We start from the raw sequence: 13229 nt of genomic DNA, 5'->3' as shown, positions 1-13229 counted from the left end.
TGCTCATGATGGTAACCCGACCTAAATGATTGGAGATCCTAAGAAATAGGTTTAATGGGTAATAACAAGTTATGAGTAATATGAGATATTCGTGCGAGTATATATAAGTAAAGAATGAATCATGAAGAAATAAGAGGATAATATAATAGAATCTCTTAATGATATCTATACGATGTATTAGGGAGTACCTAGGCTACATGAGTACTCTTGATAGACTCACCTATGTGATTATGAAACTTAAGCTGATTCCCATGGAATTTCGAGGTAGAATTTCTAGAGCCATCACTAAACCGGGATACCTGTGCAGGGACATTATAACACGAGCTATTAGAATACACCTTAAGAATAGATTGTGTGCGGATTTGATATCAGAGATAGAGTTTAAGACAATTGTGTCACTCTTGTTGAATCGGAATCCTACTTGCTACACAAAGTTTCAAGTTGTAGACACCTTTGTTTATGCATAATCTTAGAAAAGTTTGAAGTTACTTTTGAAACACTTTTTAAATTCAAGCGGGAGATTAATGAAACATCATGTCTGTAACACCCCAATTCTACCCGTCGTAAATTCAATTAAAAATCAGAGTAAACAAATTTCACACAAAATTGAGGCATCACGTATATCATTTCATCAACACTTAAACAAATTACACAACACGGCAATTGCGCAAGGATCCACTTAGTCCTTGTTAAATAATAAACAACACTGTATATGGATTCACCTAGTCCATATAGCAGCAATACATAAAACATCGCAACGGAAATCATTTAGATAATTAAGTTGAGTCTTACATTTACACATTCAAAAGAACACAAGCAAACAAATGCCCATCACAACTATCATATACAATGATATACAAAAGGGCATTGTTACTATCAAAATCATGAAAACCGTTCATTAACCCCTGAGTGTTACAATCCTAATCAGAGCAATGACGCCAAAAGTGTGCTACCACTATCCTCCTCTCAACGCGGAGCACCTGCACGTTACCAATATAAAGGTAACGGCCAACAACAAAAGGGTGAGATACTCAAATCATATAATCAAGATAATGATAAGCAATATATAAGTAAATTCGGAAAGTTAGAAATATTGTTACCACATCGCACAATCCTTCACTTGAATGCTTATGTATTTAATCATAAACAAAGTCAATAATCATCCACAACATCAATGTTACATCATAGCATCTCATCACTTTAACATTTCATCAATCCATCATAAAACATTACGATTCATCGCATCTTCGCAAAATATCACCGCACCTCATAAACCGTCACATAACAACAATTATCACAAAATGCGGAAATAAACATAACCAACATATGTGACTCAACTATGCAAATGCTATGCGGTACCGACTCGTCGCTTTGCCATCAAGGCCAAGGCTTTATGCCCACTTCGCTTTTGCCAAAAGGCCACGTCGCTATTGCCAAAAGGTCACGTCGCTTATGCAAATGTATGTGACTCCATGATAAATGATACACATACACCAAAATCATCATCGCATCGACATAACTCATCACAATGGCCGAAGCCCACGTCGCTATTGCCATTTATGCCACGTTGCCATTCACATGCATAAAAGCATTCACACAACATCATCTTCACCAACATTCATACATATGTTTATATATAAAACAAATGAGAATATTCATCACAATTAATTGTTTCATCATACAATCTCTTAGGTAATTCAACCTCATGCTATGTTTATTTATATCGCACATCTACACACTATAGTTAAGTGGTATTCCTCATTAATCAAATAGACTTCCTACTATATCAATTATTAATCAATTTTCCAAAATAATCACTTATTAAAATAAGCCCTTATAATGGCCTATAAACATCAACAACATGTAGAAAATTTCATAAGCTTCGCAACGCTTCGAACGGGGACGAAAACGGAGTTACCCTTCAAAAGTTATGACTTTTTGAAGTTTACAAAAGAATTTTGTTTTCAACTCAGTTGGCGCCGCGAATTTAGCAGGAAACATAGAAAATGCGTTTTTGACCGTTAAGTACCTTCCGGACCTCCGATTTCGATTCCGTAAAAAGTCTCATTCTCAGAATTCAACGAACTACAATATTTTCAATATTACAAAGTCATTCTAACCACAATTTAACTTTTATTTCATCATTCTAAACATCATCCAATTAATTTCCAACACTTCCTAAATTCACAATTTGTGAAATTACTCATACTTTGATTCATCAACACAATAGCATATTTTTCACAACATACATCAACCCCAAACCATCAACAACAACACAACACACAATGTTATTTATCATTCTTCTAAACCTAACCCTAACATTTTGCAAAGAATTGATACATGTTCAATAATCACAAACAATCAACACTACATCAAGAACACAAACAACATTTTCAAAGCAAGAAATCCAATCACAACATCAAAACCCAACAATATCCTCTAACAACCATTACCCACATAAAACCCATCATTTTCATAATTATAGGAAATGATAACTCACACCCTTACCTTAGAGATGATGATTGAGTTACTCTATAGTGTTCTAGTAAGCTTGGGTTGATCAAGATGATGCTCTTCTTCTCCAATTTCCTCTTCCTCCTTCAAACCCTAACTTTTCTCTCTTTTCTTCTCTTTTCTCCTCCTTCTCTCTACTTCTTTCTATTTCTCTTCTTTCTATTTCTATTCTATTTCTATTCTTTGTTTTAATTAAATAAAAACTAACTAATGGGCTTAATTGTTACACCTCCCTTAATTACTATATACACCACTAGGCCCAATAGCTATTATACCACAATTCTCATAATTAAACTCTAATAATATATTAACACACAATAAAATATTTTACCGAAATAATTATAAATCAAACATTATAAAAATAATAATGATAACACTTTAATAAAAATCGGGGCGTTACAATGTCAATATTTCAATATAGGGATATGTATTAAAAAAAATCCTTAAGTCCAACATCATATGTTAGTTGGAAAAACTCCTTAGTCCCACATTGCTTATTTGAGATATCTTAGCTAGCTCACTTTATTATATAAGGAAATTCCTTATTGCATTTCAAAACACACAAAAAAACTCCTTTTGTTGAGCCTTTCCTTCATCACTCTCATAACTCCGCGTCTTTCGAATTGTCAAAACGTCAACTTCTCCCATTTTCTTTTTAATCGTTGAATTTTCCTAGTGTTTTCTTGAATTCTCTTTTGAGAAATTATAAAGTATATATTTTTGTATTTCTCTTTTGAGAATTATTTGAATTTCTCCTTAATTGAGAAATTGTTTTGAGTGGTCAAATGACCATTAATGAATTCTCTTTGAGAGTTATTTGAATTTCTCATAGTTTGAGAAATTATTACGACTGGACTGTATATCAGATACTACGAGTGATACTTATACCATACTTGACTGATTTTGAACTATTAGATGATGTATTTCTAAACCAATTATCTATCATGCAAATAGTAATCGTACAATTGTTTACGCTGAAATTTCGTAAACAACCGCTAGTCTCTTAATTAAAGGCTACATGCAAGATCGACTAGTGAATCCTAGGATATTGTGCTAACATTCTTAGTTGTGATTTACTTTTAGGAAATGACACTACTCTGACTTAGTCGAAATAGTTATAGTGACAATGTGAAAAGTGTAATTTCGATAGAAATAAAATAAATTGTTGCAGTAAAGCAAAACACAAAGAAAATACTAAATGATGTGTACAGAAAAGTAATTAGACTGAAAAGGGTAAATTGAACGGAAAGACTTTAGCATTATAGTAAGATTGGTGTTTCATGTTCCGTACATTCTCTTAATGAAGACTTTTTTCTCTTAACGTTGATACTTCGAGTGCAAGTGAGATTCTGTAGTAAAATGAACACACTGAATTCTACAAATTAAAATCCTATATATACTAGTTAAAAATAAGTGTCTTTAACGTTTAAATCCTCAGATTTCGCCACGTAGAAGCCTGCATGCCCTTTCGTCTCGTGCTTCTTCCACATATCTTTCAGAATATAACTTCAAAGTAGTTATTCATATTTGAACGTGACATATGTGCGCCAAATAACCGTCTCCTCGACGCAATTGACGTCGTCAAGAATCGTCATTGTTGAAATGTTTCCAAAATATTCCCAACAGATGCTAAGTCCCAATTTCTCCTCGTCTGAGACCCAATACCACACACAAGTCATAAAAAAGTCAACATATATTTGACTCTGACTTGTTTGCTTGCTAAGACATTTTCCTATATCAAACATCCCGGCTAACAACAATATAGAACTAAATTGTTTTATCCTTGAGGCATTGATGTAGTTAGACTATTTTGCATATTTTTGGACAGCACCGCGAAACATCGTAAAGAGAACAAACTGTTCTGTGACTCATCCCGATAACTTCCATGACTATTTTTAAAATCCAAAAACGATAATATTCAACAAACCATTCTTAGTTCATGTCAAAAAATATTTTTACACCCAAATGTAAAACCAACCATGAATCTGTTGTATTTTTCAAAAACTCCTTTTATTAAATCATAACCGTTCAATTGATAAAAAAATTATTTTATTTTTTAAATATACCATACAAATAAAAATTTTAAATAAGATAATATTTATTTTTACTATTTCAAACAGAAAAATAGTGTTTATTTACTAAAAGTAGATAAGAGCTAAAAATAGCATAGTCCTATATTTGCTTTAACAACCTTATTAAGTCTATTTGGAGGATAAAAAACATGATTTAGTGTCTTAGAAGATACTATATGGATAACTTTATTACTCTTTTTGAGTCATGTGTGGGGTCTCTATGTCTTTCTTCTCATCACTTTCCCTTTCTCTTTTTCAAATAATATAACCAATCACAAATCTTCCAACTAGCCATATTATATACCAGCTGTCTCATTATAAAATATCTAAATTCACTCCCTTACTCACTCACACAAAACACTCTCACGGTTACCTCTTTCACACACTCACACAAAACACTCTAACACTGTTACCTCTTCCTTTCAAGTTCAACCATGGTTCTCTATAAATACAACACCTTACTCTTCATGCTCTTCACACCACCAACTCTATCTTCAGCCCCTCCAATTTCACTATCAAAACCTTTTCTACTATCTCCGACACACAATTATGTTTCCATCTAACAACCCTTCCACTTCACAACCCACTTCTTCTAAACCTTCAACTTCTTCCAACACATCATTGCCAAATTTAGAGGTTTCTCATGAGATGGAAGTTTTCAACGAGGAGGTGCGGTTAGCTGCGAGTACACCGAAGAAGCGTGCAGGGAGGAAGAAGTTCAAGGAGACTCGCCATCCGGTGTTCAGGGGTGTGAGGAGGAGGAACTTGGATAAGTGGGTGTGTGAAATGAGAGAGCCTAACAAGAAGACTAAAATTTGGTTAGGGACTTTTCCGACGGCCGAGATGGCTGCCCGAGCCCATGATGTCGCGGCATTAGCATTGAGAGGTCGTAACGCCTGTCTCAACTTTGCAGACTCGGCATGGCGACTTCCTATTCCTGCCACTACCGCGACAAAAGATATACAAAAGGCAGCTGCACAAGCTGCCGCGGATTTCAGACCAGACAAGATTTTAATGGCTAATTATATCGAAACAGCTGAAGCCGCCTCCGCCACCACAGAGCAGCAGCTTATGTTTCGTTTGGAAGAGGAACAAGAGGAGGAAGTGTTAAACATTCCAGAGTCCTTGAGAAATATGGCTCTTCTGTCCCCTACACATAGCTTGGGGCATGAGTTTGAGTATCAAGATATTAATGAAGACCTTGAAGATGTTGAGATGTCACTATGGAGTTTTTCTCTTTGATTTATTTGGTTTGTTTTTTTTCTTTACTTACTTTTATATGAAGTTTGTTTGCTTTTATTTTTGGATTTTAGAATGGAAATTTGTTTGTACTGTAATGATATTTTGGATTGTAGAATGGAAAATAGCTTGTACCGAACCATTGTTTAATAAGGTATATATACATAGGTTGAAATATAAAAAGATGTATATTTTCTTTAGCTTTTCTGTGAAAGTAACTAATCAAGTATAAAGTGCATTACTTGTCTTCTTAAAATACTGCAATATGACAGTTCTTTATTCCACCACCTTAAGTAATGATATTGTTAATGATTTTTTTATCTGTAATAATAATTTGAAATGTCTAAGGGAGTTAAGTTTTTTCTTTTTTGACATTAACCTACTTAGAAGTTGAAATTTAGTTTCTGTACATAAAGAACACATTTTGGGACTAAAAATGAATACAAAATGTGAACTTACTGGTTAGATATTGTATATTGTAACTTTTATAACTAAATAAATGTTTGCATGATCTTAACAAGTATCTCTTTAATGTGTTAAAAGGCTCAAGTTCGAACCCACAATTATCTCTATTTTTCACATTTAGGGTGTGCTATTCCCACCACTTCTATTTGACAAAATAAAATGTTCATGAAACAACAATATATATGTTGTAAATTTGTGTCATAATAGGGTAATGATATTTTTGTTCGACTTTTATCCAACGAACAAAAATCATTCCACCACAATATTCGAATTCCAGCTTTGCAGTGTTGACTTCAAAACCAATTGTTGAACAAAATCAAGTTGAAACTGGAACCTTTTGGTTGCAACATCTTGGTTTATGGATCTGTCAATATCAACCCCAAACAATTACGATAAGCCGTTAGTCACCATTTTTATACTCTTTCTAATGTAAATCGAAAAATATATATTAACTAATATTTTACCTGAAATAATCTCCACAAGTGTTTTTGACCATTGAAAGAATATCTTCTCATGCACAACAAAGAAGATAAGTTGTATATTATAAGCAGAATGAGTCCATGATTTATGGTTGCTACATTCATTCCTTCTGTAGAAAGACCAAACTTAAGGCTTTTTTGGCAAATTGTCAAAATCTAAAAACAAAGATCTAATCTTTTTCCATTGCAAATAATCAATCAGGGTGTGAAAATATCCATAGCACTACATCTCAATCGGACCCATGATGCTCATACCACATTTAGAATTAACATCATTCAATTTGATGTGTAATACCCCACACCAAGGGACTCATCACACTCTTCAATTTTTTTTCTCAATATATAATCATAAGGGCATACACAATTTCTAATACCTGATATCCATCGGTCAAAAAATCTTCTTCTACTCATAATTACAATACGACAATGTATTAAATTTTGAAAGCATGTCTTTAAACAAGTTAAAAATTTCACTGAAACTTTTGTCCATCAACAATAAACTGTGTGAAAAATATTGTACATCAAATAAAAGAACTATTCCGTGTCACTGCTTTGCTCAAAGTATCATCCATATGTTGTTGAAAAGACTTTTAACCAATATCACTAATCATGTCATCTAGTTAATCGTCAATGTCTACTTCAACTTCATGTTTAGCGATATACAATCTCTGTCGATTTTGCATAACTCAAATTTGGTTTCAACATACTCCTAAATATTCTCACGTTTTTCGGCAATCAACAATAAACACTATGATGGGAACAAACTCACCATCTACTTAGTAATAGAAAAGGACTTACTCAAAGTCAATTTCTAAACCATGGCATGGAACTCTATTTTACTCTTCTAAAATAAACAACAGTGTCATTTTATCAATACCATTTATTATGAATGATATCACACTTTACTTGTTTAAGATCTAACTCACCAATTTCCAGACAATGCAATGACCAAGACCAGTGCCTTCATGCTGAAATAAATAAAGGATTTATGATGAGAATCTATTAAGGACAAGAAACACAACAATAAGGTGTGATTGAAGAGTTTTATTAAGATAGTATATGTTGTTCTAAACTCTAAATTCTGAACAGCAGGCACATTAAAAGGCTACTGTTATCAGATGATCCGTAGTTCATTTATTCTGATTTAACAGGAAGTAACATAAATTCATGTATTGAAGAAGGTTGAACCAGATCTTGCCGTATGACATTTTAAATTGAAAACTGCTCGATAATATTTACGTGTTTTATCTAACAAGGTTACATTTGTATTCCTTATAACTAGAATAAGATAGCACTTAGCAGCTTATTTTTAATATAAACCAACAGAAGACTACTCAAATAGTATCCAATCGTGAAGGTTAAGCAATCCGTTTGTCATTTCTATCAAAAGAACTTACTAATGTGTGTTATCCAACACCCAATTTGCTAACCAATTTAAAATATATAAAGGAATAATCTTTATTTCATAATTTTTCAAATCCAACACATGAATATAATTAATACCATTTTAGAATCTAATTTCATCTCTATCGAATCTAAGTCCAAAAACAGATGCACATAACGTAAAAGTCCTTACCTTCTTAGACAACTAAGATTTCAGGCTATACTTAGAGCCTATTATTAACAAAGACCCTTCACAGTTTATCCCAATTTTACACCTAATACATAACTTCTCCAACCTTAAATTTACCATTTTCGCTTAACAAATGGAACTGCAACACTGACTCCACTCTTATCCCAAATCCAAATGGGTGAAGAAGCTTCCTCAAGACTATGAAGCACTTGCACACAAATGGACACTTGAATAATAATTTGAAAAAATAAGTTAACTGAATATAATCACATCCCGAGCCCTCGGGTATTGAAGCTCGCGACAATCACAGGGAAGAGTGATCAGCGGTCCAAAAAATAACGCAACAATCAAACAATAGCAAAAGTACCCAAATCAGAAATTTAACATGAACATTCTTTAACAAAAATGAGCTTAGTTTCAGATTATGGAGGAATAATAGAAAAGGCTAAATAAAATTAAGACTAAATAAAAAATGAAGAACAAGTGGAAATCAATTCATTTCAAGGCAAAAGTGATATTTTCTCGGATTAGAGAAGAAGGTAGAGATTATAATTTTCAAGTGAAACGTTCTCAATTGAATTTACAATATGAACTGAGTAAGGTGAAAATTTTAAACAACACAATCTATTCCAAAACGGTGTATTTTCAGATTTAACAGGAGAATTAAAATATAGGGTTTTCAACAAAAAATAGGGATTCTCAGTTTTGAAGCATGAATTGAACAAAAATAAAGGAATACGAGACTAACCTTTGACGGAGAAGAAGACGACGGCGGAAGGAGAATTCCGGTACGGTGGTAACGTCGGAGAAAAATTCCGGTTAGATATAAAGAGCATAAAAAATGGAAGAAGTCCGAAGAAGTGGAAACTGAAAGTGTTAATTTTAAAAGTGTTGTGTACACGTGGAAAACAAAAGTAAAACAAAAAACAATTGAAAATTTTGGTGGGGGCAAAGTTATCCAAAATTTTGAATTTGATAGAGAATATCACGGTTTAATCAACTCAATTATAATCAATTCATTGAAATTATTTAATGTTAGATCATATTTTAATTAATCGATCTGATAGAATAGATCGGATATTACTTTAAAAAAAAATTATACCCAAATTGGAAAAGAAAACGAGTGGAAGGAATAGGATATTACTCCCTCCGTTCCTTTTTAAGTGTCATTTTTTGATATTTTACACATATCAAGAAAGTTAATCATTATTTTTACTTTTCAAACAATAATTCTTCTTTTACCACATACCCTTAATTATTTATTACATTCACTTTACTTTTTCTCTCTCTGCAATCATTATTTAGGGATAATTTTGACAAAGTTGTAATAAATACTACCTTGAACTTTGCAAGTGACAATTAAAAAGAAATAATTTTTTTTCAAGAAAGTGACACTTATAAAGAAACGGAGGGAGTATTTCACAATACGCGTGTTTGTTTTAAGAGAAACTGACACCACATACAGAAGTAGGAGCCACGACTTTTTTTTAAGTGTCAACTTTCAGTGCTTTTTCTCTTTTTGTTTGTTGTGTTGTGAGTAGGAGCGACAAATAATATAGTTTAATATTTTCCCTTTTGAATACATTATAAATCTATACATAGAATAATATTCCAAATAAAGAAAAAAAGAGCAAAAAAAAATGAACGAGACATTGACTTGTAAAAACATGTGGCTGTTATGTTATATAGTCACACAAAAATAGATGTGGCTGTAAGAAAGGCACTCAATTATCCTTGTACATGATTCAAGCATGCATCACTTTCCCCACGCGCGAATTCAAGCTTAAAAAAGAAAGAAAACTACCGAGTCAACTCAGTTATTTATATAAATAATGTAGTGAGTTAGCTAATGCTTATATTAATTCACACACAAAATTCCAAAATCACATGCATCTAGAGGTGGCGAAACAGTCAGGACATTCTCCCGTTCCTCTCATATATTCTAGGAGTGGTCAAGGTTTTATAATAATATTAATATTACAAAAATACTATACAATATAATAGATTTACAATAATATATAACAAATAGAATATGTTAAAGAATAAACCTGAAAATGAAAACGTTTGATCATGTCAAAAACAAATGAAATAATAAAAAATATATAATATTAAAACAAATTAAGTATCAATAAATAATAAATTAATGAAATAAATTCTAAAAATAAAAATAAATAAGTATTAAATAAATTCATGTGATTCAATTCAATTTAAATCGATTTTAAAAAATTAATTCAAAATTCGATTCGAGGTAAACAGTTTTTTTAAAATGGAATTCAAATACATCTAATAATATTTTTTTTATAGTTTATAGTTGTTGGATAGGAATATGGAGTAGAGAAATGGTCTAGAGGGATGAATAAACCGACTTTTCAAAATAAAAATCAGAATTTGTGTTGCGGAAAGCGATTTGCAAAAATAAATACTTTATACTTGAATTAGAATTTGATCACATATACAATTACACAATTAACAATTATCTCGTAATCATTAGAGATCATATCCAAAGAGTTACAAGCTACGATAAATTGACAATTCGTAAATTACACAAGATGTGTTCTTTACAAAGTTCAATTTCTACAGGATTCTAACACCACAGTTGAAAGATTCAATCAACACTAAAATACAAATAGATTATGATTCTATCAAAACCTGCACTTACGTAATAAATCGCTACCAATCGAAATTAATGACCATAAACTACGCTAAGTAACGATTACCTACACATGCAATAGTCTACAAAAATTAAAATGAGAGAGAGAGAGAGAGAGAGAGAGAGAGAGAGAGAGAGAGAGAGAGAGAGAGAGAGAGAGAGAGAGAGAGAGAGAGAGAGAGAGAGAGAGAGAGTACACGAGGATGTGTAATGGTTCAGTTCTATCGTCTTCGCAGGAGCCTACACCACTCTCAAATGGTTTCCCATTGAAAGTTATTCTTCCATTATGTTTTGACAAACATGAGTTTATACAATCACATTATCCACAATAGTACCGAGAAAATAAATGTCCTATATGGATCTTGACTTGTACACAACCTTTATGTTGAACTCTCTGCGAAATCTTTACTTGATTCTCACTTCTTGAATCTTCCAACTTCACCAAGTCTTCGTCTGTGACAATCGCCTTTGATCTCACCAATTTCTTGAATAATAAACTGTCCGAAGATTGAGAAGAACTCCTACCTTATTTGTAGGCTTCCACACAACTCTACCAAGGTCAGCCTGGAGAGAAGAACCTCCCTTTTTTCACTGGAATTTGTAACCACCAGTCACAACAATCCCAATATTTCAAGCCTCCTGAAATTTTTTACCAATTCTTCAAGAAATGTTAGTTTCAAGACACGTCTCCCTCAATAGTTACAAATCTTCATAATCAAGATGTGAATTCAAACTAGAGGTTGGAGATGATTTTTTTTCCGAATGCAAGAGTTTTTTAGTTTTTAAAAGTTGAAAGTTGTTGTTATTATGTTATTGGTTGTTATGAAATGAGATGAGTAAAATAATTTATATGTGTTGGAGATTAAACACAAAAATAGGTGAAAAATGGTTGTTGGATTTGAGTAAAAAAACATTTGTTGATTTGAGTAAAGTGAGCAAGTAAAATGCAACAAGACCAATATAAAGAAAAGTGACTCATTTCATGTGATTCGAGTCAGGTTATAACAGTGACTTGAGTTCTGAAGGGTCATGGTTTGAGTCATGTATAAATCTTGATTTGAATCAAAATGGACAGAGGCAAACAGAAAAAAGTATAAACTTTGTGATTCGAATCATGTGTAAAGCGTGATTCGAATCAAATTGGGTAGTGGCTAACATGACTTATGTGATTCAAATCAGGTGCATCTTATGATTTGAGTCATAGTGTTGCATGATTTGAATAAAGTGTAAACTGTGATTCAAGTCACAGACACCAGAATTTTCATGTTCTCCCCTGTTTGATTTTATTTGAGTCATAACTTTGAGTGATTCAAGTCACACATAAGAAATTTCAATATTTCAAGTTTTTCAAAATTGTTTGAGATTCTAATTCACACATAACTTAAACCAACAACAAATATTATTCTTGTTCCATTAACTCAACCAATTGACTTAAAACACAATGATCATACTCAAATGTTAACACTTGAATCATGCATGCTAAAAAGATTGGATTCAAAACTTAATCCAAATATGTTTAGTTGAAGAGAAGACTCAATAAACAATAATAACAAAACAAAAGCTTAAGAGAAAAGCAACAGAAGTGTATTGGGGTTCTCCCTCTTATTGTATTAGAGACATGCAACTTCAATCTCCCCCTTTTTGATACTTGACAAGCTTTCACTTGGTATTGAGTCGACTTTTAGCCAAAATAAACAAATGCTTATGCTCCCCATGAAACATTGCACACACACAACAACATAAAATGCATAAAACAAATCCAGACTCACATTACAACTTCCCCCTTTGGTAATATCAAAAAGAAATAGATGAGAATGAGTCTAAACACCAAATAACCAGCAACAAAATATAAGTTCTAGATGAACACATAAGTTATAGTCGGATCCTTGAGAAGACAAAGAAAGTTGTTCTTTGTGATTTTTGTAATCTGTTTGGTTATAGTGGATTAAGTCCTTGTGTATAAGGCGAAATCACCTTGGCGGGTAGACTGGAGTAGCTTTAATTTCAAGCGAACCAGGATAAAAATCCTTGTGTCTTTCTCTATTTATTCTTTTGATTGTATGGAGTTTTTAGTTGGTAAAAAGCTTTTGTTTTTAAAACCCAATTTAAACCCCCACATTTCTTATATTTTTCACACCTTCAATTGGCATCAGAGCTCCGATTCTGATTATGATAAAGTTTTATCAACACTTCACTGTGTTCAGTATCGATCCAGTTTGTGTGAGAAACAATGATCT

The 13229-nt window shown here is 32.4% G+C and overlaps 1 protein-coding gene and 1 long non-coding RNA gene across 2 annotated transcripts; one reads left to right on the top strand and one right to left on the bottom strand.

Moving 5' to 3' along the window:
* The first annotated feature begins 4917 nt into the window (after positions 1-4917).
* On the top strand, positions 4918-6330 carry LOC127130175 (dehydration-responsive element-binding protein 1C-like). The gene has a single exon (XM_051059242.1). The coding sequence runs from the start codon at positions 5136-5138 to the stop codon at positions 5826-5828; it is 693 nt and encodes a 230-aa protein (XP_050915199.1). The 5' UTR covers positions 4918-5135; the 3' UTR covers positions 5829-6330.
* Positions 6331-7088: 758 nt separating this feature from the next.
* On the bottom strand, positions 7089-9325 carry LOC127130181 (uncharacterized). The gene is made up of 2 exons (XR_007806431.1): positions 9091-9325; positions 7089-7737 (listed from the first exon to the last, which is right to left on the bottom strand). It is a non-coding gene; the product is annotated as an uncharacterized LOC127130181 (long non-coding RNA).
* Between the last annotated feature and the right edge of the window lie 3904 nt (positions 9326-13229).

Source organism: Lathyrus oleraceus, chromosome 1 (assembly GCF_024323335.1).
Source record: "Lathyrus oleraceus cultivar Zhongwan6 chromosome 1, CAAS_Psat_ZW6_1.0, whole genome shotgun sequence".
Taxonomy (NCBI): domain Eukaryota; kingdom Viridiplantae; phylum Streptophyta; class Magnoliopsida; order Fabales; family Fabaceae; genus Lathyrus; species Lathyrus oleraceus.
The sequence above is the reverse complement of the archived record's forward strand: the minus strand, read 5'-3'. Positions and strand labels throughout refer to the sequence as shown.

Excerpts from the sequence above, each read along its gene's own strand:
- LOC127130175 (XM_051059242.1), top strand. The coding sequence starts at position 5,136 with ATGTTTCCATCTAACAACCCTTCCACTTCACAACCCACTTCTTCTAAA.